General features: G+C 45.7%; 1 protein-coding gene across 3 annotated transcripts in view; it reads left to right on the top strand.

Moving 5' to 3' along the window:
• The first annotated feature begins 1432 nt into the window (after window positions 1–1432).
• MAST4 (microtubule associated serine/threonine kinase family member 4) overlaps window positions 1433–23737 on the top strand; it is a 514811-nt gene continuing 492506 nt past the window's right edge. For all 3 annotated transcript variants that reach the window (XM_070412101.1, XM_070412097.1, XM_070412098.1), the window contains exon 1: window positions 1433–1777. In XM_070412101.1, coding sequence (XP_070268202.1) covers window positions 1433–1777 — 345 coding nt within the window. The remainder of the gene's footprint in view (window positions 1778–23737) is intronic.

A 23737-nucleotide genomic window follows, 5' to 3' on the forward strand; every position in this document is an offset into this window, starting at 1 on the left:
CAAGTGAGGAATCATTTATTTCCCACTGCTGAGCCGAGGGCTCGCCTCTGAGTAATTCAAGGCATCCCATCACCCCCAAAGCTGCCTCCTCCAGCCCCAGAAAGGGCCTTAACATGATTCTATTGGTGCCTTTGGTGAGAGTTCTTTCTCCTAATTGTGAGAGGTAAGGAAAATGAAGCACCCAGTTCTTCATCTTGCTGATTGATAATCCAGCGCTAGGAGAAAGAAAACGGGAAATGTGAACCTTTTCCATCCTCTGCTTCGCTGATGTGGGGGGGACAGGCCATGGGAAGCCACGGAGCCCGTTCTTGTTCAGCTTTGTCTAGTACTGGCACAGTGCTGGGTGCACTCTTGGTCCTAATTAAATATAGGAGCATAACCGGTTATTTCCCTCCCTTTCCAAAGGTACAAATCTTGGACTTAACTTTTTATTCTTTAAACAGAAATAAAGATAGAAAAATGTCTTTTTGAAAACTCTCCATGTGTCTAAGCCAAGCAGCCTGCTGAAGCTATATATATATATATTTGCTCTAATTCTGCCCATAGTCAGACAAGTATCAATGTCTCCATTTCCAGTTAAGGAAACTGAGGCCCAAGGAACTTAAATGAAGAATCCGGGACTGGAGATCAGCTCTGATTGGATCCACTCACTATACCATGTAGTTTCCCCCCTTTCTCCTCCAAAATGCGGGTGGATGCGTGTGTGCGCGTGACCGTGTGTGTGTGTTTCCTTTTTTCATCAAAGTCGCGCTACTTCTCCTTCTGGTCAGTTTCCTCGGATCTACTTCTAAACAAAGTCCAGTTCTCTAAGGGCTCACCGCCTCCTCGGCCATCTCCCCGTGGCGTTCCGAGGACCGCCCGCCACTCCTGCGCCAAGTTCGGAACCCCAGCCTTTGGCTCGCACCCGGGAGGCGCGCGCCTCGCCCAGCAGCCGCGGCCCCAGCGAGCCAACTGGACCCGGCGCTCCGGCGGGACCCCGCCGCCTCCGCCTCGGCCCCGCCCCGCTACCTGACGCCCGTGCGGCCCGGGCGCCGCAGCCCCCGCCCCCCGGCGCGCCCGCCCTGCCATTGGCTTCCCCGGCTGCCCGTCTCCCCGCCCCGCGCGGTCCCGCAGGCAGGTTTGCTGGGGAAGCCGCAGTCCCGGCGGCTGGGGCGCAGCGCGGGAGCACTGTTCGGCGCGGAGCGCGGACACCAGCCGGCATGTCCCCGCGCGCGGGAACCCCCACCGGCCCGTGGGCCCGGGCGGCCGCTAACTTGGCGGCGGGCTCCGGCGACCGTGCCGGGGCCATGTAGTCGCCGGCGGGGCTCCCCGCAGCCCGGGAGCGACCACGACCGCGAGCCGGAGCCGAGCAGCCCGCGGCTTTCCCCAGAGGCGCTGAGTGCGCGCCGCGCCCCCGCCGCTCCTCCGGTGGCACTTTGGGCCGGAGCGGGAGATGGGGGAGAAAGTTTCGGAGGCGCCCGAGCCGGTGCCCCGCGGCTGCAGCGGCTACGGCGCCCGGACTCCCGCCCCTGCGGCGACCGCCGCGTCCTCGCAGGGCGCTTCCTCGGCCGAGTCCTCGTCGGGCTCAGAAACTCTGTCGGAGGAAGGGGAGCCCGGCGGCTTCTCCTGCCAGCGGCCGCCGCCGCCGCCGGGCGGCGCCCTGGGCACCCGGCCGCCCGCCGCGTGGGCTCCCACCCGCGCGCTGCTGGAGCTCGGAGTCTCCGCGCCGCCGCCCGGAGGAGCCGTGCCGCCCGCGCCCCGAGGCAGCAGCGCGTCCCAGGAGGAGCAAGACGAGGAGGTGGGCGCCGCCTCCCCCCTCAGCCCTCGGGGTCCCGGCTGCCCGGCGAACCCTGTTCTCCACTCCGCACGCGGGTGGTGGGCTGGGCTCACTGGGGCATGGAGAGGGGAGGGACCCCAGGCGCTCTGTCCCGAGCGGGGCTGTAACCGAAGCCTCCCGGTGGGCCGGTGCTGCCGGATGGTGTGCTTTCAAAACGCCCGAGCAGCAAACTTCTCACCTTCTGTGTTTGCTATCGAGGCTCTGTGAATGGATGTGATCTGCAGACCTGGCTTGTCCCCACAACTAACATCTCAGTCTCCGAGTGGGTGTGGCTTTCCACCCGAGCGCTTGGGTGGAGGGGGAGTGTGTTGACGCGATGGGTGTGAGAGGGAGAGATGGGGTGTTGCGGGTGGAGAGCGGGTGGAGCCGTCCCCGCGGTGCGTTTCAGCGGCGCCACCCGCCCCGGGATCGCCCGGAGTGGTTTTGGCTGGTCCCCGAGGCGGCCCTCCTGCGGACTCCCAGCCCTTGGCCCGTGGCGCCGAGGGGAGGGGCGCATCGGCAGCTTCCATTCGGACTTGTTTCAGGGTGCCCAGATGTGTGCTGGTCGCCAAACTAAATAGGGACCACCTTCTTCCCGGGACTGTGCCATCCTAGTTTCCCGGGAAGGATGTTCCTCCAAAACTTGTGGGTTGCATCCTAGACATTGAAATGCACGTGACTGGTGTCTTCTGCCTGCTTTCTCTGGCCTCCTCCCCCCAGGCCTCCCACCCCCCCTCCCCCTTTGGAGGGAAGACACTTCAGGAAGCATAAGGTTCTTCATGCCTTTAAGACTGTTTGCTTTGGACGTTTCTTGCGGGGAAGTCATCTTGATTAGGCAGAGCCATAAATAAAACATCACACTAACACAGCCTCCTTGTGAAGTTAATTCCTCAGTGCCAGAGTGGTATTTTCCTTCTCTCCGATGGGATTAGCTGTAGTAAATGTCCTTTTTTTCTCAGAGATTCTGCAAGCTGAGGCCATTGCCCTGACAGTAGCCCCCTGAGACCTCAGCCTGGAGGCAAAAACTAGATCTAGCACAAGGTGAGGAGTCCAGGTCCTAGCCTGGCAGGGAGGGGGCAAACCCTAGCCGGTGCTGGGTTCAGCCCAGTCTCTGGCAGTAGCCATGACCCATCCCCCATTCCCCTGGAGGAGGGCAAGGATGCTGGTGTGGAGACTGCTTTCTAGAACTGTCCTTGCTCCTGAGCTGTGACATTTTGGGAGCGTTGTTTCCTTCCCCTGAAGTTCAGTTCAATAATTTGACCAATGAACTTCAAGGTAAAAATCATTTATATGTGTCCACGTCTCCATGGTCTGATCAGGAATTTAATTTGGATCCAGAGTTCAGGTTGGTTCTTGGGACCTGATGGCAGGAGTTAGGCCGAGTGCCACACCCACCATGGAGCTACCTGAGCAGACCGTGGACTCAACCAGCGTTCCTTAGTGGTTGCATCTCCTTTTGAAGATGCCAGGCATGTGTTTTCACGCGTTTTATATTTGTTTGCCCTGTGGCACCTGCTTCAGTTTTCAGAAATGAGCACACTTGTCACTGGCAGCTGGCGGTATGCCTTAACATTGATTTACCGCGAGATTCTAGTAACTATTGTCATTGGTAGAGAAGGCGGTAGAGTTAGTTGCGCTATGTTTTCTGTGTAGCTAGGAGGGTGCTCCTTGGTACACGCCATGGTCTTGCAGATCCTAGGCAGGGGACGTCGGGAACTTCTCACTTTTGACCTGGATTCTGTAGCTGATGGATTGCCTGGCCCCAGGGTGACAGTGTTTTACTTTTCCAGAAGTGAACGTAATGGCAGCTTATTTCACAGGCAATGCAGGTGAGGATTGGCTGATTGAATCACGTTTTGGAAAGTGGAATGGCAAAATGACATTGGTCAGTATTTGTGAGATCTCAGAATTGGATGTAAACTGATACACTGTTGCAATTTATTGTGTAACTTATGGTAACCTGTAGCAGGGGGTGCGGGAATTGTCCAGAAGTGGAAATCTTGATTTGCTTTGAGAATTTTAAAGTGAAAAAACTGTGAGGTTCCCCGCCCCCACCTCCCTTAGGTTTAGGGAAGTGATAGTCCTGGTGAAAGGGGTTGAAGTGCAGTGCACATTTGTGGGTTCATACACTGGTGATGGTATGGTGCAGGGGTTCTTAACCTTTTGGGAGGGGGGCCTTCGGGAATCTAATGAAAGCTCTCCACTCTCTGCTCAGAAAACACACACTATTCCAGAGGTTTCACTTTCAGGTTTCAGTTCAGTGAAAGACCTGAGCTTGATTCTCAGCTCTACCACCTTAACTAGATGTGGGATTGTGGATCATTCAACTAACATAAGCCCCAGTTTTTTACCTCTTAAGTGGGAATAATAGCAATAGAGTTGCTAGACATTCTATACACACCATCTAATTTAATCCTAGCATAATATCTAGCATATAGCATTAGGTGCTAGGTAAATAGTAATTTTTCAAGTTCGTTTGTGATAAAATTTATGAAATGGAAGTATAAGCTTGGGCAGGCTTATTTTACTTATGCATAATTAATCTACCGTATACTTTCAGAGACCCTGATGTTGTCTATTCAGTTTATTTCCATTTTATTAGGATAAGGTGGGAAACAGTTTTTATTTGTATCAAGTTGTATTATAGCAAGGCACAGAGTATAAAGCACTAAAAGGTTTAAGTACAGTCAATAAAATGCAAAGAGGTTCATTTAGATTTTTAAAATCGTTATGTCTAACTTGGGAGAGTCATTGTTTTTCCAAAGTTATTTTTACACTAACTTATTGCATGAATTTTATAAAGCCACAAAATTAAAGTTTCTAGCATATTAGTACAGTGCTAGCTTTTTTGGACAACTTTGTTAAAGCTGTTTTCAATAAATCTAGTAATGTTAACAGTGTTTGATCAATTTTATATATTATTTTACTGTCAATATTTGTGTAAATTTACAAAGTCTTGTAGACTTCAATCAGCCCTTTAAGCTGTTGGTGCTTATAAACAATACCAGTACTAGTATTGGTGCAGGGATTTGTGCACATTGAAAGGAAATTAATTAGAATAAATATTTTAATATCGTTATTCGCCCTTTCTCTACAATAGAAGTGTCAACCAAATTCACGATCGACAATGACAGATTGAAACACACGCGTGCGATTGGCGCCAGCCAGAGCTTTATATGCATTGCGCATGCGTGAGTCAACTTAGCCTTTTATATATAGAGAATAAACTTGCTTAATTAGACCTGCTTTCTGATTTAGCTAAACTTTTTTCAACCCAGTGAAGCACCCCAACTTCTCTTTCAGGTAATTGTCAGCAACACAGCAATAAATATCAACATGAAGCACATTATTATTGTAGTTCAAGCAGGGAGAACAAAGGGTAAATATTTAACTGCAGCAGTGTTTGACTATATTCTGCGCAGTGAGAAAACCTGAAGTCATTTTCAAGGTCCACCATTTCTTCTTTTCAGTCGGGTCAAGTTTCTAAACTTTGTAAATCTCCGTTTTCTGGCTAATGAAAACAGAAATCAACTGAGTCTCCTGTCTACCTATTCCAGGACTTCTGTGAGGACCAAATGAGATGAGGCATGTGAAAACGCTTTACAAACATTTGGTTAAAGTGTAAAATGTTTGCACCTGGCTATAAAGCAAGTTGTGTTCCTGAGCTGAAGAAACTGCAAGGAGGCTAGTGGTGGCTAAAAAGAGGAAGCCAAGCATTGCTACGTGATGTCATTACCCAGCACCCACAGTGACCATTTCTGGGCTGAGCTGGTCTGTGGGCCGCATTTTGCACCATGGGGTCTTGGCAGCGTTGGCCATGATTTCGTGGGGTGTTGCTCCAGGATGGTGATGGGTCCTGTGTCCCACTTGGGGTTTGTCTGCACCAGGTCCGTGGTGCTGTTTATTTTTAAATGGCCAGTGTGCATCATGGCAGCTTCTGCATTGAGCGTCTGCTCCCTGGTGGTCAGTGCACATTATAGGTACCGGTTGGACGGACACTTAACCTTTTATATATATAGTTAGGTAGACCTGGGAGATTTTACAAGGACAGTTCCAGACCTCCACAATAAAGCAAGTGGTAACCTTTTTGCCGGTGGAGGGTCTTGTCTTCAACTTGTAAAACAGTGCAGTATCTGTGAAGTGCAATAAAGTAAAGCCAAATAAAAGGAGGTGATAGTTTTATGTACTTAATTAATGTCAAACACATGAGAGTTAGCGATGGTACATGATTTTTTTGTTTAAATAAACTTCATCTGACTTTAGCACTTCTTCCTGAAGCCTGCGGATTTGGGGTCTGTGGGTGTTGAGGGGTGGTGGGCTTCGTTTCTGACAGTTAGACAATCTGGATTGGACTGTTGTTCCTCTGACCACATCTCTGAGATTTGCTCTAGGCATTCTGCCCTGTCCCTTCCCAAAGAACCCTGCGATGACTAATAAAATCCTCGGTGCCGTTTGCTGTGTGTCAGTGAACTTGGGGCAGTTTCTGTATGCCTGGCACAGTGCCTCTAATATATTAGTGGGGGCTCAGTAACTATATCCTGAACTATATCCTGAATGATGAGGAGAAAGCGACATCTTTGAAAATAGTTACACATTTGATGGAAGGGTGACTGTGTATTTAATTGCTTTGCCCGTTGTGATTTTTGCTTAAGTTTCTTGATCTTTTATATATATATTAAAAAAAAACCCACCTCAATCATAGTGAAAATGTGTGAACAATTTTTCTAGGTAATTTTTGAACACAGTTAAATCCCTGAGGATCCACTCAGAATGCCTGTGAAGGGACTTGTGTGTTATCTTTGCTTTCCACTGTGTATTCGAACTTGAAACTTTCAGGGATTCATAGAATGGCAGAAAAAAAGGCTTCGTAGTTGAAAGGATTTACAACTCGATGTAGAGTGTCTCCTTTACCCTCTGCTACACTAAAGGGTTTATTTTATTGGCTTACGTTTGGAAACAGTGTCCCTTATTAACAATAGGCACAATTATGGGCTGTCTTTTAACCGTTCTAGTAAAAGGAGTTTGAGGACTGTTTCTAATATCATTTTGGATGTGTGTGGGTCCCTCACATGATAGTAATGCAGTAGATGAATTTCTAGTGCTCACTGGTTAAGAGAATAAATAGCAAAAAACAACCATCAATTTAGTAAAGCTTCTTATTGAATTTGAGTTTTATTAATCACAGCAGCTACGTGCTTTGAGAAAAAAAAAGTAGTGCATAAATCTTGGGATATTTATTATTTAGTCTGCTTTTTGACTCATTACTTCCATAAGAGTCACGAGTTCAGAAAATCAGTCACTGAGCTCTGAGCACTGAGGACACGAAGGCAGGCAAGACGGAGATGGTTTTGACCTCACAAAGCTTCCAGTGTAGTGGAAGTGATGGTCACCAAGCACACGGTTATTAATTAATTGGGTTCAAAGGTCTTCACTGGTGTATGGGGAACAGGCTGTGAGGGGTGTGTGTGTGTGACGGTCCATTTAGTCTGGGGGAACTGCCTCCCTGAGGACGCTGACATTTGAGCTGAGACCTAAAGGACAAGGAGGAGTTAGGTGGGAGAAGGGGCGAGATAGGACTGATGCAGGTAGCAGGAGGCCCCAAAGCAGGAGAGAGGATGGTGGGCCTGCTTGGCATGGTGGAGAGGAGAACATGGTGTCAAGTGATGCTGCAAAGAGAAGCAGCCCCTAGGTCAGTGATGGTGAACCTTTTGAGCTCGGCGTGTCAACATTTTGAAAAACTCTAACTTAACTGGTGCCGTGTCACATATAGAAATTTTTTGATATTTGCAACCATAGTAAAACAAAGGCTTATATTTTTGATATTTATTTTATATATTTAAATGCCATTTAACAAAGAAAAATCAACCAAAAAAATGAGTTCGTGTGTCACCTCTGACACGCGTGTCATAGGTTCGCCATCACTGCCCTAGGTCTAAGGGCATGGGGAGCCACGGAAGGATTTGAAGCAAGGCAGTGCCATGACCGGATTTGCATTTTGGGAAGGCCAGGCAGCATGAAGGCCTCCTGTTGGGATCTGCTGGTGTAGCCTGTTTAAACGTCCCGGAGTTGGAATGGATAACCTGAGAAGGTGGCATGGTACTAAATGCTTTGTGGGGGGTACAGGGGGCTCCTTCCTGGTAGTCCAGGCACTCCAGGGAAACACATGGGAAATACAACAGGAAAAGAATTTAGGTCTGTTCAAGAGACTATCTTAGTGTGAACACTAATTCTACTTTTCATTGTGATATTGCGCTGAACCTAGTATTTTCTTGAAGGAAAACTAGTATATTAACATGAATGGACTTGAGAAGAGGGCCTCGAAAGAGGGTTCATTTTCATAGGTAAAGTGCAGGGGAACATTTACTTGAGGTGAGCCGCGTGGAGATGGCTCTGAACTTGTGTGAGAGTCTCCGGTGACAGGAAGGGTGATGTTCTAGCCTAGCACACATGACCAGGGTGTGCTTGTTGGCTTGGATTTTCCTAGAGAAGGAAGGGTCAGCATCAAAGAACTAAGGCTTCCACCCTTACCCACTTCTGGCCTGAGCTGTTCTCAGAAGCGTCAACTCGTTATATTTGTCAGTGCTTTGGGGCCAGTGACAAAGGCTGTCTATCCCCTCAGACTTAGTGGGTACTGGATGTGAGTGCAGTTTGCCCCTGTGAGGAAGGGTGTGGAATCAGTGCCATGCATGATGCAGAGCACAAATAGTGGGAAGAATCCTGCTCTAAAATGTCTCCCAGTGAGAAGGGTCCTTAACCAGGTGGCCTGGCATGAGAGAAAACTGAGTGCTGTGTGTGTGTGCGCGCGTGTGTATGTGTGTGGTGTGCACACATGCACATGTATATCTTAGAAGAGATGATTGTACTTTTTAGATGAAAGAAACCCCATGCCATTGATGATCACATTCGCACATTCTGTAGTGTTGCCTGGAGAGGGCTTGTGCTCCTCCCTTCATCCCTTCAGAGCTGCGGCCAGTGTTTCCCTGCTCTGGGATCAGGGTTGTGGAGAGAGCCAAAGGGTACAGACTAATGACCTTGGTTCAGCCACGTATAGGCCATGTGACTCTGCAAAGGTTATTACTACTGAGACTGTCCCCTCATTTGTAAAATGGGCATGCCGATATTTATTACAGGGCTTGTTATGAGAATTAATGGAATTTGCTGTTGTTACGGAGCGTGGCCATGCTGCTTTATGCAGAATATCAGTGCCATAGGCAGGACTCGCCAGAGCCCAGAGGTCCCTTCCCTGAGGGAGCATGCTCCCAGCATGTTTGTTGGCAGTCCCTGCAGGTCCTTTCATTCATGAGTAGGCCGTGTAAGTTATCACTTTTAATTTCATGGACAGAGCATTCTTACGATGTACTAACAGCAAAGTTTTATGGTGTATGGTTCATTAATCCTTTTATTAAGACACTATCTCTCCTTTGCTCATGGAACCTGCTCTTAGGGATCATTTATTAAGTAATGCCCTAAAAGACTCTATGAACATGATAATTACTAGCTACACCCCGGGAATTAGTCGGAAGGCAGCATGTCAGCCATGTGGTGAGGCCGGTGAGAAGACCATGTACTTCACTTAAGCTTCTGAGGTAATGATTTAGGGGCTGAGAAGAAAGTAACAAGGAAATTCAGTGATTTTCTGGAAGCCAACTTTGGTTCATATAAGCATTGCAGGCAGAATTGGGGCCGAGGGGGGGGGGGGCGGGGCATGGTTAGGCAGGTGGTCCAGGGGCCACCCTAACCTGGCAGAGGGGAAATATGTTAGAAGTGCAATAGATCATAAAAATGCAAGAACTCATGTATGTAAATTGCCCCCCCAAAATTCTGTTTTGTCCCTTTGAGACAGTGTAAACAATTCACGTTTTAAGGCAAATATGCAAATCACCCAGGAGCACTTTTGATATAACTCAAATGCTGGCACCTCCCGAGACTGCAATTCATTTCCCTTCTGCCAGCCCTGTGCTCTGCCTCCACACCTGTTCAGTTGATATTTACACAACTTTGCATTGTTTAGTTCAAAGATTCTTGTTCTCTTTTATGTCTCCGATATTTTGTCTGGTTTCTTATCTGGCAATGTTATTTTGGGGTAAAGCATAACACAAAATATGATTCAGCAGAAATCTCATTCTCTGGCAGCTGCTGTGTACTTGTTTCTTTTCCTCTCTTTGTCCTTCTCGTTAGTTCTCTCACCTGGTTAGAATTCCCGGGAGAGATTGGACAGTAGTCACCTGTGCTTCCAGGGTTGGAGAGAAAACTTCCCTAAATGTGAACTGTTGGTTCAGGACCGTGGTCGGCAGTGCACCCCCGGAAGTCACATTTAAATGTATAGAACTTGTGTGACATTCCTGATGGCTCCTCCACCTTCTCTTATCGAAAAGCTTCACTCTTATTCAATGATTTGAATTCATAACCAGACACATGTCTTTGAGACAGCTTATAAATTTGTACCCTAAGCCTGTACTCCTTTGCTAGCTCATCAATTCCCCTCTTGGACACAGTCGATATAATTTTGATTATGGTACTTACTTCCAGTGAACCTGTCAGCCTAAATGTTTTGAACTGATATTGGGTAAAGGAAGAGGTGGGGAGGTGGGAAGGAGACTAGCAAGACTGACATATTGGCTTTCTTTTCTTAAATTTCATAGGCTATCATGTGGACAATGAAATTTTTGTAATTTTGCAGTATTTTTGGTGAGTGGCAAGCTCACAGGTGTTTTGGCTTCTGCTGTAGAACTTGATCAGCTGCTTTTCTAATAAGCTGAGAAGTTAGGTATGTAGTTCAACCCTGGATGATGATTTTGTGCCTTCCTATGTTTATTTGAAAAATAATAGTATCATTTCTCGGGCTTCTGGTGTTAACATTTGTCTTTTTGGGTGTTTTTTTATGCGGAGATGCCACACCTTCAGTGAGTGATACGGCAAGGGCCCCACTGCCTCATCAGTGGTAGGGAAATAGAGTAAAATTGGCTTAGAATTGTGGTTAACATCTTCTGTCACTGTACACTGCCATTGAAACATAGTCACAGAAATTGCAAATTTAAAATGGCTTCTTAAGGCAAACCATACTGGCCAAACTATATTAAGGTGTTGAAATAGACTGCAGTGTGGGGAAATCCGTTTTGTGTAGACGGTTAAGTGATGGTTTTTACCAACAGGCTCTTTATGAATACGTTGGTCCCATAGGAATCTCTGGCTCCCATACACAGAAACTCATAAGATTTGTTTTGTCGCTCTCTGAGTTGTAGCTGCAGTGCTTAATTGAAATCACCTGAGGTTTAGTTTTAGCCATCACCCCAGGCTTCGTTTTAAAAGGGCAGCTCAGAGGAGACTCACTTAGAGGCTGCCAAGACGGGGAACACTGCTCCAGAGAAGAGGGCAGCTTGTTTAGAGAGAAAGGACCACTGAATAAGATCCACCTAAGGACGAGAACTTCAGACTCATCTCAGGTGAGTAACGCACCTATGGGGAAGACGCAAGAAAATGCCGACCTTCCTGTTCTTGTGGCTTTTATCAGAGTAGTAAGTAGAAGCGCCCTGCTGTCTGTGCCACCTTAGTTTAAAGACTGAGCAGGTGTGTGAGCCCGAGAGTGAAGGAGATTAAGAAAAGTATTTGTCAAGTAAGGAAGACAGTCATCGCTTTGCCCTAGGTTCCGCTATTTTAACTTATTTATCTATTGTTTGAAATTTTACCCTTGTCAACTTTATTTAATGTACCACCTTATTTCTTTGGAAATTCTTGGGTCTTATTTTTCTCTAATAAGCGACCCCAGTTCTCTTTCATCGTGGGCATGGGTGGGTCCTAGCCATGGTGCCCATTCTCTAGCAATAGGAGGAAGAGAGATAAAATGGAAATTACTTTGAACTCTCTTGGTTTTCTCTACTAAAACGTCAGTATCGCTTGTTTTCAAGAGTTCTGCTTTTGAAATTAAAACATTTCTACCTGGAGAACACTGAGGGCAACAGTTGTAGGATTTTGGAACAAGACAGATAGGCTAGTAGAGTAGCGACATGACACTTTGGTAACCTGCTAACATCATAGTGTTTTAAATTCCCTTAGAATTATTTCCCAGTCATCACTTTCTGTGTATTAGGTTACCTGTCACTCCTTGTTCTAATTCATCCATGTTTCCTTCCACCTCTTTCCTTCTATAGCTGGGTCATCGGAATTTTAAAAAGAAAAGAGGAACCACTTTGGTGGGAAATTGTAATAAAACGTTTGTTACATAGAATGTTTGGGGCAAAGGCCTTTTGGTTACTGAATTTTATGATTCACCAAAATGGGAATTTTATGATTCACCAAAAATTAATTTGAAAGCTCTTTTTGTTCTCACTTTGTTGCTTACCCTTTTGCCTTAGAATGTCGTGGCACGGTGTTCCTGCCTTATTATTCTGTGCTGAACAAGCTAGATTGTAAAAACATGATTGGACATCTTGTAGTGCTTTAGGGCTCTCCCTTTGCACATCAATCATCTTTGAAGACCATCGAAGACATAAAAGTGTGTACGCAGAGGTAGAAAGTGAGTATGAAATTGCATGTGCTATTAACAAGAGTAGATAATCTTGATTTCTTTTTTTAACTTTAAAAGTTGAAACTAGCAGGGTTTTGCTGCATTACCTTTGTTCCTGGGATATGCCACATCATGTATATATTGTCAGTATTTGTATGGTGTTTAATAGTTTGTACAGCCTTTTCTGATACTATTTCAACTGTTCTCTCATTCCCATTTTGTACACATTTCTTTTTGTAGTAGAGTTAATAGTAATCTCTCTCTCACTACACTGTGGGCTCTTCAAGTGGGAGCAATGTCATATCAACTCAAATCTCTGCAGCAGGGAGAGTGTGTGGCATATAGTGGGAATTAATCCATTGCACCAAATGGCAGTTGAGGCATATTGTGTATCAAGACAGCATTCTGAGTGTTTTACATGCATTTGTTCATTTAATTACCATGCTGTAGCTAAGTCATCTTCTCAATGTTATACAAACGAGGAGGAGAATAGTGGGAAGAGATTGGGAGAGGACAGGTTTACAAAGACCCCTTTGAGGAAACTGTGCATTCCCTAAGGTCCCAGTCTCTTGGTCATCTTTGTATCTCAGAGCTGAGCACAGATGTGGCACGCAGTAAATAATGGTTGAATGCATGATTGTTGAGGAATCAAAACACCACTTGCAGATAGGTCCCTGTGCATTTGGTATCTAAGAGCTTGAATTAAGTGTCTGTAGAACTTTTGTTGAGGTCCCGGCTAAGATTTAACAGGGCTCCGATCTGGGTTTCAGATTGTCAGTTTAATGGGTTGAGTGGGTTTGTTCACATGAAAGGTTTTGACTATAAATCAATACTTATTTTCCTGTTAATTTTGGTAAACTGTTTTCTGTTTAGGTAATTTTTGATTATTTATTACAATCATGCTTGTAGCAGTAAGCCATTTTGGCTACATGTTTAAAGGAATTTGTGATGATATATTAACAGCTAACCTTAAAATATTAGCAGTAACACTGGGTTGTACTCATTAGTGCTTAGGATAAAACTGCTGTCAGTGGAAATGGGTTAGGATTTCTGGCAATTTTATGGGGAGAGTTGGCGTAGGAGTTGCAAGGTCTGAACTTTGCCTTGGCTTCTTGCTGGGCAAATTATCAGCCCCCACGGTCTTCACAGGTGATGAAGTAAGAGGTCCTTTCCGCTTCAGTGCCAGTGGGATTCCCCCTAACTATAGAAACATCAATTTAAAAACTTAAAGTTCTCATTGGTATGTCATTTGTTATAGAACTGTTTAGTCACATGTTTCTTTTGACAAACCTGATAGTTGTGTTTTCTGATTTGTGAATAGAAACATATACTTAAAGGAATTCTCTCAAGGACACTTACTCATGGATTCTTCCTTTTAGCTTATGCTGATGTGAACATGCAGAAGAAATATGGTTTACTTATATGTTCCATTTCTATTCATCTTTTAAAGTGATTTGGTATGTTCCTGTCAGTCATCAGAATAAACGTGGAAGGTACCTGCTAGTCCCTGCAAGGGAATTTTATTCTGGATGATGAGTCAACTGTGCATATTCTTGACACTACACCTTTCTGTTGGGGGCACCAGTCATTATTATTATTGTTCCAGGGAACTAGGAAGCATGGTTCTTGGTGCTAGCTCCTAGAGACTGCAGAACTAGATCTTTCCTCAGAACCACCTGCAAATCCTTTGGTCCGTGGCAGAACCTGCTTTCTTACTACAGGCTCCAAACAGAAAACACGTGGGTTTGTGATCCGCTTGCTGCCTGGAATTGCTCTAGTGTCCACATCACAGGTCTGTCATTCCTGTGTGCCGGACCGACAGCTTCTGATGTTTAAAAATCATTCTTTCATTTCAAAGATTTGTATGGTCTCTGTTCCCCCAGGCAGTAGGGCCCTCTTGTACTGTTCTGGATCCTCACTGCTCAGGCCTGGAAGTGGATTACAGTTTGTTTGCAAAGTTAAGTCTGAATCTGTCATATAGAGAACATTGTGATGGTTGCCAGATGGTGGTGGTGGTGAGGTGGGGAGGTGGGGGGCTGGGTGGAAAAGGTGAAAGGAATTAAGATGCATAAATTATCAGTTATAAAAACAGTCACGGGGACGTAAAGTACAGCATAGGGAACATAGTCAATAATATTCTAATAACTGTATGATGTGAGATGGGTAATTCTAATAACTATGTGTGGTGTCAGGTGGGGAATAGACTTATGAAGGTGGTCACTTTGTATGCTATATAAATGTCTAATCACTATGCTGTACACTTGAAACTCATATATTATATGTCAACCATAATTGAAAAATAAATAAAAATGTAAAAAATCAGAATCTATCAGGAAAAGTTGCTTTTTATCAGTCAACTGATTATTATTATTATTTATTACTATTGTCTTAACCAGAGGCTGGTGGCTCCATCCTAAGCTGTTAGCCTGAACTTTCAGAGTTGTCTTCCGTTTGTTTGAAAGTCAGTTGTGTGGAACTTGGAGCGTAGAGTCTCATAGAGGTAGTTTTAATAGTGATTCAGCTTCCAAATCAGCCTACAAAAGCCTACTTAACCTCCAGAATGGGTGATAAAGTCCTAGAAATGTGATGATGGTGCTGGGACATGGTGAAGAAAGTAGCGTTTTAGGTATGGAAGGTAAAGGCTGCTTTGCACCCTGCCTTAAGTTGCCCTTGAACAGACTGGAAGCAGAGCCTGGGCCTCTGGCTCTGCCAGTGCTCCTGCCCGCTGGGCAGTGCTGCTGCTGGCTTTCTGTTCACCGTAGGTTCCTTGTCGTGGGCGAGTCTTTCTTTTCTACAGTGTTGGGGGCACTGGAGGTGGCACTACAGTGTGGCACGAGTACATTGGCTGGTGATTCTCAACATTGGCACACCTGGATGAGCTGGACCTGCCTCCCAGGCATTCTGAGTTAGGGAACAGGTGAGTTGGAGGAGAGGGAACCCACACACCGAGCCTTCAAGCCAGCCACATGGTGGCTCTGGGTGTCTGCCTGGAGATATGGGAGGGCCCTTTCTTAGTCTTTAGGACACCTTCATGGGTGCCCAAGACTCCTTCCTATTTGGGACAAATCCTTTTAACCCAAAGCAATATCTCCTGCCACTTTCCTGTTCATTTGTAAGTCGTGAGGATGCATTGTACAGCTTGATGACTATAGTTAATACTGTATCACATATTCAAAAGTTGCTGGGAGAGATTTTTTTAAGTTTTATTTTATTGTTTAAAGTATTACAAATAGAAGTACATATGTCTCCTTTTTCCCCCATTGACCTTCCCCTGGCCTCTCTTACCACCCCCTCCCCATCCCCAGTGTCTTGTGTCCTTTGGTTATGCTTATAATGCATGCATACAAGTCCTTCGGTTGATCTCCTTCCTCCCCTCCCCCCAACCCTACTGGGAGAGATTTTAAAGGTTCTCATCACATGAAAATAATTTTGTAACTAGGTATGATGATGGATGTTAACTAGACTGATTGTGATGACCATTTCACAATATATATCATGTACACCTGAAACCAATATAAAGCAAATCATGTACACCTGAAACGAATATAAAGTTATATGTTATACTCAATTAAAACATAATGTAGAAGGTGGTTATCTCAGAAAACCCATCAGAATGCAGAATGCCTTAAATTAACCAAGTACTATTAATATAGGGACCATTTATGTCCAAAACATTTTTTTTGTGTTATAAAATTTGTTCATAGAACACATGAAGTTCTAATTTGCAAGGTCTTGTCTCTCTCTCACCAGCAGACATTACATTCTCCCATGCTTTTTCTCTTAGTTTAACTCAGATGGTAGGATAGTTCCTGTAGATCAGTGGTTCTCAACCTTCCTAATGCCGTGACCCTTTAATAAAGTTCCTCATGTTGTGGTGACCCCCAACCATAAAATTATTTTCGTTGCTACTTCATAACTGTAATGTTGCTACTGTTATGAATCGTAATGTAAATATCTGATATGCAGGATGTATTTTCATTGTTACAAATTGAACATAATTAAAGCATAGTGATTAATCACAAAAACAATATGTAATTATATATGTGTTTTCCGATGGTCTTAGGCGACCCCCGTGAAAGGGTCATTCGACCCCCAAAGGGGTCGCGACCCACAGGTTGAGAACCGCTGCTGTAGATGAAGCTTTGAGTAACTGCCACGTCCTCGTTCCACTGGGGACCTGTCACTTACATGTGTGTTTTTAGGGACCCCCTTTCTCTTCTGAACCTTAACCCACAGTCTGAGGATGGGTGGCCTCATCACTCTAACCAGAGGATGTTTTTATTCATTATGCCAGGAGCTGCTTGTTTTCTTTTTTCTTCCTTTCGCTTCCTATTTTACCCTGCCCTCCTCTCGGTAGATGGTTAAGGCTGAGTGGGATTAGTGTAATTTGTTCTTTTAAAGAGATGGGGAAGGGCCATCAAGATTGTTTATAGCATTTCCAGCAATGGGGCTGACTCCAGCAGAGCCCCGCGCAGTGTCTCCTTAGAGATTGTCTGTGGTAATTAAAAAGAAAGCAAAACAGATTTTTAAAATGATAAATACAGGCTTACCAAGTGATTCCATAATGGTAGGTGTGAGCCCTGCTGAGAAACACCAGGCGTGCTCACTTTCTGCTCCTGAAAAACCTGTAATCAGATGGGTACTTTCTCCAATTGTTCAGATACCATTACCTGCAGTTTTTAGAAATTATTTTGACACTTAAGGACACTAAGGATGTAAATTTAATTACCACTGCTGCTTTCTCTGTGGGCTTGGATGGAAAGTGGCAGATTCTGTAATAGAATTGCCACTGAAATGTAGTGTTTGGTTTTTTTAAAATGTATTTTTATTGATTTCAGAGAGGAAGAGAGAGCTAGAAACAACAATGATGAGAGAGAATCATTGATTGGCTGCCTCCTGTGCACCCCCTACTGGGGATCGCGCTGGCAACCCAGGCATGTGCCCTTGACCAGAATCGAACCTGGGAGCCTTCAGTCCCCAGGTGGATGCTCTATCCACTGAGCCAAACCAGCTAGGGCTGAAATGTCATTTTTTTTTTAAAGTTAAATTTCAGGAGTGTTCCGAATTTTTTTCTAAACTGGCAATACGGACTGATGACTTTGAAGCATCACCACCTTAAGGTCTGGGGCAGGCAGAGTAATTTGGCTTTTGAGGGAGTAACTTTCAGTTGTGTTAAATCAGCTGCTTGCTTATGATACTGTACAAAACTAGGGCTTTATTGCAGTGGGATTTTGGGTGTGGGGCTCATTTTAACCTACACTTGCAGGTTGGAGCGACGTATCTGGCATTATTGCAGTTCAGGGTGGGGTGAGTGAGCTGAGCGAAGACACCTTCCTGGGTTTCTTTTTTGAAGTACTTATCTTTCTTCCCTTGCCTGTTGGCCTACACAGGGAGGAAATATTATGGAGTACTGGATGGGTGGACGGGATACTGGGATGTAAGGGTGTTACCTTAGCATGCTGTTTCAATAATAAGTGCGGGTGAAGGTGGCCTTGTTGGAGGTGAGGTCCTATTCATCCTTCTTGCTGTGGGCACAGCGGGTGTGAAAGTGCACATTGTTCTCCTTTGGCACATCAGTAGGTATGTATTGAACCTTCCTGCTTGCAAGGCTCTGTAGGAGTTGGAGGCTTGGAGGGAAGGGAGATGCAAAAGAAATAAAAAATCTGGTCAGTGCCTCAAGCAACGGGCTAGCAGTCAGAGTGCACACAGAGCGAGTTGGCCTGAATGTGCACAGTGCCTTGTCAACAAGTGAAAATGGGATTCAGACTGAAGTACACAATCATCCACCTGATGGGCTTCATCTGGAAGCGGTTTTCCTGGTGGCTTGAAGATGTAAGCATTGGACAGGGGAAAAGAACATTGTACCAGATGAAATGGTTGGCCCTCTCAGAATATTCCTTCTATATATCTGCAGTTTTAGGAAAGTCTCCTTTTTTCTCTTTAAAAGTAATAATATTTAGAAGCAATAGTAATTGGCAGGTTGGTTTTTCTACCTGTGTATGGTTAACTCTTTGTGCCTATGGAATTTAAAATGACTGGTACAAAAATATATTACCAGGATGTAGTATTTTTCTAAAACCAGCTTACTTGTGGCTGCATAATTTCTAATCAAGAATATTTTTTAAAGATTCCTATTTCCCTAGATAATTAAGCAATGTTTACAACGAATATTTTCTTAGCCACTGTCTTAAGGAACTTTTAGGTTTTGTCTGTGGGGGTAGAGTTTGGGGAGAGAGTCTGTTTGGTGAGAATTGACCAGGTAAGCCATTTTTGGTAGCATCTCTTGAGGCCAGCCCTTTTCCTGCTTTGGGATATCTTTCGGTTACTCATTACTTGAAATTTGCCAAGTTTAGAGCAATGATGTTTTTGGCCCACCTGGAATTTAAAACACTCGATCTTTTTTTTCTTCTTCTTCCTCCTCCTCAAAGTGCATTTGAAACACTTCTTAGAGATGCTCTCACCGTCTGGGTCTTCGGCAGAATCATGGCCTCTGCCAGGGATGTGCCCCCAGCGCTGAGGACTTACCCTGTGCCTGAGGCAGCCCTGACCCGAGCTCCCCAGGCCTCTGAGCCATGTGGAGTGGCTGTAAGTCCTCCGCTTCCACAGACTGGATTTTATGAGGCACATCCTGTGATTTTATAAGGCAGTTTCTCCAGGCTTCAAACCTGTCAGGGTAGCTCATTCCCAGTGTTTGCAGGCGGGGAGGAAAGTGAGCCAGCTGACAATAAAGCCTACTTTTTACAAAATTCTCAGGGTGTTATCTGTCTCCTTCAAGTTTCTGCAAGCGTGGGGGGAAATTCCTTCACCAACGCATTAGTGATTGCCAATCATGGCCCACCAGTGTGGGAGGCCCTGTGTGACATGCAGTCCTTGTGTGGCATGGGGTCCCCTGTGATGTGGGAGCCACTTCTCAAAGCCACACAAAATTACAAAGCAAGACAGCAGGGGTTCTGGGGGAAATGAGTTTATAGCATGAGCGGGGACAACGCAGAGGAGATGGTGCTACTTATAGGTGTCCAAGCCAAGGTGGAACGATTAGGGCAGCTCTGCTCTTATAATTAACATCAGTCTCCCAAATGAACTCACGTGGAGCTTCATTCTCTTCCCTGGCCCAGCACACCTTATCCTTCCTTCTTCCCTCAGGAAAAAGAACTAAGCAGGCTGTCTGGGAGGCCCTAGGCGAGGGCCTGGCTGGTTCCTCTACTTCTTCAAAGAGTCGCTGTCCCAGTTATTTTTATTATAACCACAGTGTGCACTCTGGACTCCTGAAATTGACAGTTACAGCTGTGCTGTTCACCTCACCTTGGAAAAGGAAATATTCTGCCTCTCCACATATTTCTTGCAGACAGCTGGTGAACGCAGGAATTGGCAGGGGAGAAGCTGTTCCTATAAGACTTATCTTCTCGCAGGTGGAGTTTAAGGTGTCTGTGTCCCTTCTTGACATGTATTTGAGGTCTGGATTCTTTGACTCTTGAGGAGGCAATGAGATCCCACTTTTAGATTAAGCGTTGAAACAAGTCTTATTGGCACGTTTCCATGTTGCAGAGCAGAAGACCATTCAAGGGGCCCCGTTTTTTCCATCCGTTGGAGAGCAAGTTCCTATTTTTGGAGCTGACAGATCACTTTTGTGCCCAAAAGACTTGGTACTTTGCACACCTCCCAGCGTGAAGGGGCTGCGAGGACAGTGGTTTGGGAAGAGCAGGAGCCTCATGGTGCCCACGCAGGGAGAGGCCGGGGTCTCTTCTGCTGGAAGTGGTGGGGTTGCCTCCATGAGGGGTGGGTTTATCTGCATCTACAGACAGGGCCTCCTTTCTGATGCTGTGTTCAGGGGGCGCATGTGGCAGAATAATTTTTTTTAAGTGATTAAAACTGTGCCTTGCTCTTTGCTTTTTCTCCTCTCTGGATTTTAAGCAGGAACTGTGACGGTTGTAATTCCTTGTCTTGGGGATATTTGCTTTGCCGAAAACTGAAGCAGTGAGAAGCAGAGGTTCTTCTCAGTCTCTTTATAAAAAGCCTAAAGCCTTAGAAGAGAGACTGCCATGCCTCCTGGGGTGCAGGCTGGTTTCTCTTTGAGTGCAGGGAGAGAAAGGAAGCAGGTTCCCCGAAGGGGTTAAGGTTGGTGGGTACTGGGCACAGGGGTTGGGATTCAGTAAACATCTCTGGTGGCAGCATGAGGCGAGGGAAGAGGCCACTGGCCACTTCCTGGGGAGGCTTGATTTTAGGCACCTGGGCTGCCCGCCTTGGCAAGGATTCCAGTGCCATGTGGGGGGCCTGGGAGCACAGCTGTGCTAGATATCCAGGGCCTTTGGGGTCTGGTAGACCAGAAGGCTCAACCGTGGGCATGCTAGGCTTTGAGTGACATCCAGGAGTAACTGCCTGCCTTACTATGGGCCTTAGAATCAGAATTAATTTGATTTCAAGAAAATAGTGATTTTTTTTGTACTCCTGACTTTGTGAATTGAGGTTTCAGACCTTCTCTACTCATGAACATACCTAGATGAGGTGTGATAGCCCATAAACTTAATCTGGGTTCTGCCCTCCTGTGTCCTGTTACTAAAAATTACAGTGTGGTGATCCAGACAAATCAGAAGAAGGCCCCAAGGGCTCAGCTTCTCCTAGCTCAAAGGCCTTGCCTCCACCCTTCCCTCCCCTTGTTTGGCCCCCAGCAAGTCACTGACTTCTTGCTTTGGGCATCGCCCTGCCTGTTAGTGCACTGACCTCGTAGTGTTGGGATGTCTTTTCCCCTCGCTCGACTATAAGCTACACACGAGCAGAGACGCTGTCTTATTTATCTTGGTAGCCACAGCAGCTCAGTGTGCAATAAATCTTTGTTGAATAAATAAATGCACAGAGGAAACTTGATACCGTAGTAAGGGAGGTTGAGGCTCGAAGACGAGTGCCAGGCTGATGCAGGTGGAACAGGATGCAGGCAGGGACAGAATTTCCCCCACTCATCTTTCCCCCGCTGTCAAGGTGAGTGACTCAGAGTGGGATTCAAAGAAGAGATGACTTACATTTTTTTGTTTGCTTTAAGTATTATGTATTCAGTTATATGTAAGAATCAGTGTCTAGGAGTCTGTACTGCTGGCTGGCCAGTTCACCAGTTAGGCAGAACTGCCTGGAACAAGACCAGTTCAGGCTGGCCGGACATCAAGGGAGATATACAGGGCTCCTGCGAGTGCTGGTCCAGGCGAGGGTGAAGCCCACAGCCCCCATGTGGCCTCCTTGGAGGTGAAGGGTGTCCTTCCTGGATTGCCAGGTTCCCGGAGGCCCTGGGGAGCCAGGGTTTTGCTTTCTCAGGCTCCCATGAGGAGCAGCTGGCAGGGGCCTCTGTGTGAGTGAACGTGGGCTCTGTGTACCTCATCCCAGGAAGGGGCAAATGCTTAAAAATGCTTGCAAAAGCAAATTCTGAAAAGACCAAGAAGACTTCCTTGTGTAAATAGTTGGTAAGTAGCTCCTTTTTCTTTCCTATTACTGATTAATTTCCCCAACAGCATTGCTGGTGGCTCTTCTTCACAATTGGTTGCTGAATTGCAGCGTTGAATTGTCTGTGTAATTCGGCACTATAACAAACATATAAAGCCAGGAAAAAATGGTTTCAACCCGGGCAGCTGAGCCTTGAAAACTGACACCTTGCACTTTCACATCTGGGCTGAAGGAAGAGCATTAAATGTCTTTAATGATCTGATCGAATTTCTTCCTGAAGGTAAATGAACACATTCAAGTTGAGCGTGAGGCACTGAAATTATCAACTGCAACCAGGGGCAGTACCTCACTAAAAGATTTGGGTTTTCTGATGCTGTTAATTAGATGTAATTCTCTGGCTATCTAGCTTTTGAAAATGTTTGTAAAGCATTTCAGCATATGCCTTATTGAAGGCCTACTATGTGCTGGGCACTGTGCTCATACTTTGTGTATATTATAACTTTAAAACTTACCTGTGATCTTGCAAGGCAGGATCTCCATTTCACAGTTATGGATCTCTATTTCACAGTTATGGAAAGGGAAACTCATAGAGATTAGATAACTTGCTCACGGTTTGTCTGTTTCTAAAACCAGGGTTCTTTCCCACGGTGGGTCAGAAAGAGCAGAAAGGAGTTGACTTTTTCCCTAAAGTTATTCATGAACAGCTTTACCCATTTACTGTCAGTGACTTAAAAAAAATAATGTTAAAAACTAAGTAGAACAGAATTGCAGAGGCCTGCCTGCATTCCTGGCTCCCAGAAGTGTGCGGTAAAATGAGACGGTGTTTGTTGGAAGCCACTAAGTTTGGGATAGCATGTCCCGCACGATAGATAACCAGCTCAGGTGGCCCTTGTTCTTTCTGCCCCTTTTGCCTGGGATGCTCACCCTCTCCCCTCACAGAACCACCGTGAGGGGAGAATACCCAGTAAGCACAGAGGAGGATTGGCCAGGACCATTAACAAAATAAACACCAATGCAAACTACTAAAGGGAGAAAGACAAAGGCAGGAGCACAATCAGCAGGATATTTGGCATGTCTTTCTGGCAGCTCGGGTTGAGAGGGAAATAGGTGCCACGGCAGTGTTTTGGTCTCGGCTTTGAGCACAGTTGGTTCGAGATGGAGCTTTGACCCGTGCCTGTGCCTGCTAAAGGCTGCCCGGTGGCTCTGGGAGGGGCCCGCGGTGAAGAAGCATTGGCTTGTGGAGGAAGACTGTTTACTGCCCAGTGCCATCCACTGAGGGCCTTTTATGAGCAGGAGCTGTGCTAGATGCTTTTCCTGCACGTGTCATCCTTTTCATCCTCACTGCAGGTTCCGGAGGTGCAGGGGAGTAGCCCCACTTTACAGGCCAGGAAACAGGTGTTGTAGGGAACTCAGGTATGGAGTTGGTACCTGGTCTTCTGGTTAGTGACAGGGATAGGATTTGGACTCTTCTGTTTGTCTTTCCAGGTCTCTGTCCTTGCTAAACATAACGTTTGGACAGACATTAACGTCTCATTACAGAAACAAACAGTTTTGTCTGTATTGCCATTTAAAAGACTTCATAGTAACTAGATATGACTTCTGATGTTTACCCTCATCATTTTTGATGGATCTTCAAATAACAAGGTGGTTATTAAAGAGTGTCATTTCATTAGGAGTATTGTGTCTTCCTTTAGTAGTATGAGGTTTACTGGTGCACATTTTACAAAAAGAGAAGAATGTTTTTTTGACTCAATTTTGCTGAACTGAAGGGTACTAGAATTGGGGGATGTGAGGACAGAGAAATGGAGAAGGAAGCCTACCTCTCACCCTTCCTAGGGCATCCTTGTCTTTCTGTGGTTTGTAAGCCAGCAAAGTTCAACTAAGTTCCATTTATGAGTACAATATTCTCTTCACGGCGATGCTCTAAATGCCAGCCTGCCATCCCAAGGCAGGCCGATAGCCTATGTAGAGGATGGTGTGGATAGTGCAAACAGTGGCAAGAGATCAGTGGG

This window comes from Myotis yumanensis, unplaced genomic scaffold (genome assembly GCF_028538775.1).
Source record: "Myotis yumanensis isolate MYYU_CA2020_CCGP unplaced genomic scaffold, mMyoYum1.0.hap1 SCAF_4, whole genome shotgun sequence".
In the NCBI taxonomy this organism is placed as follows: Eukaryota; Metazoa; Chordata; class Mammalia; order Chiroptera; family Vespertilionidae; genus Myotis; species Myotis yumanensis.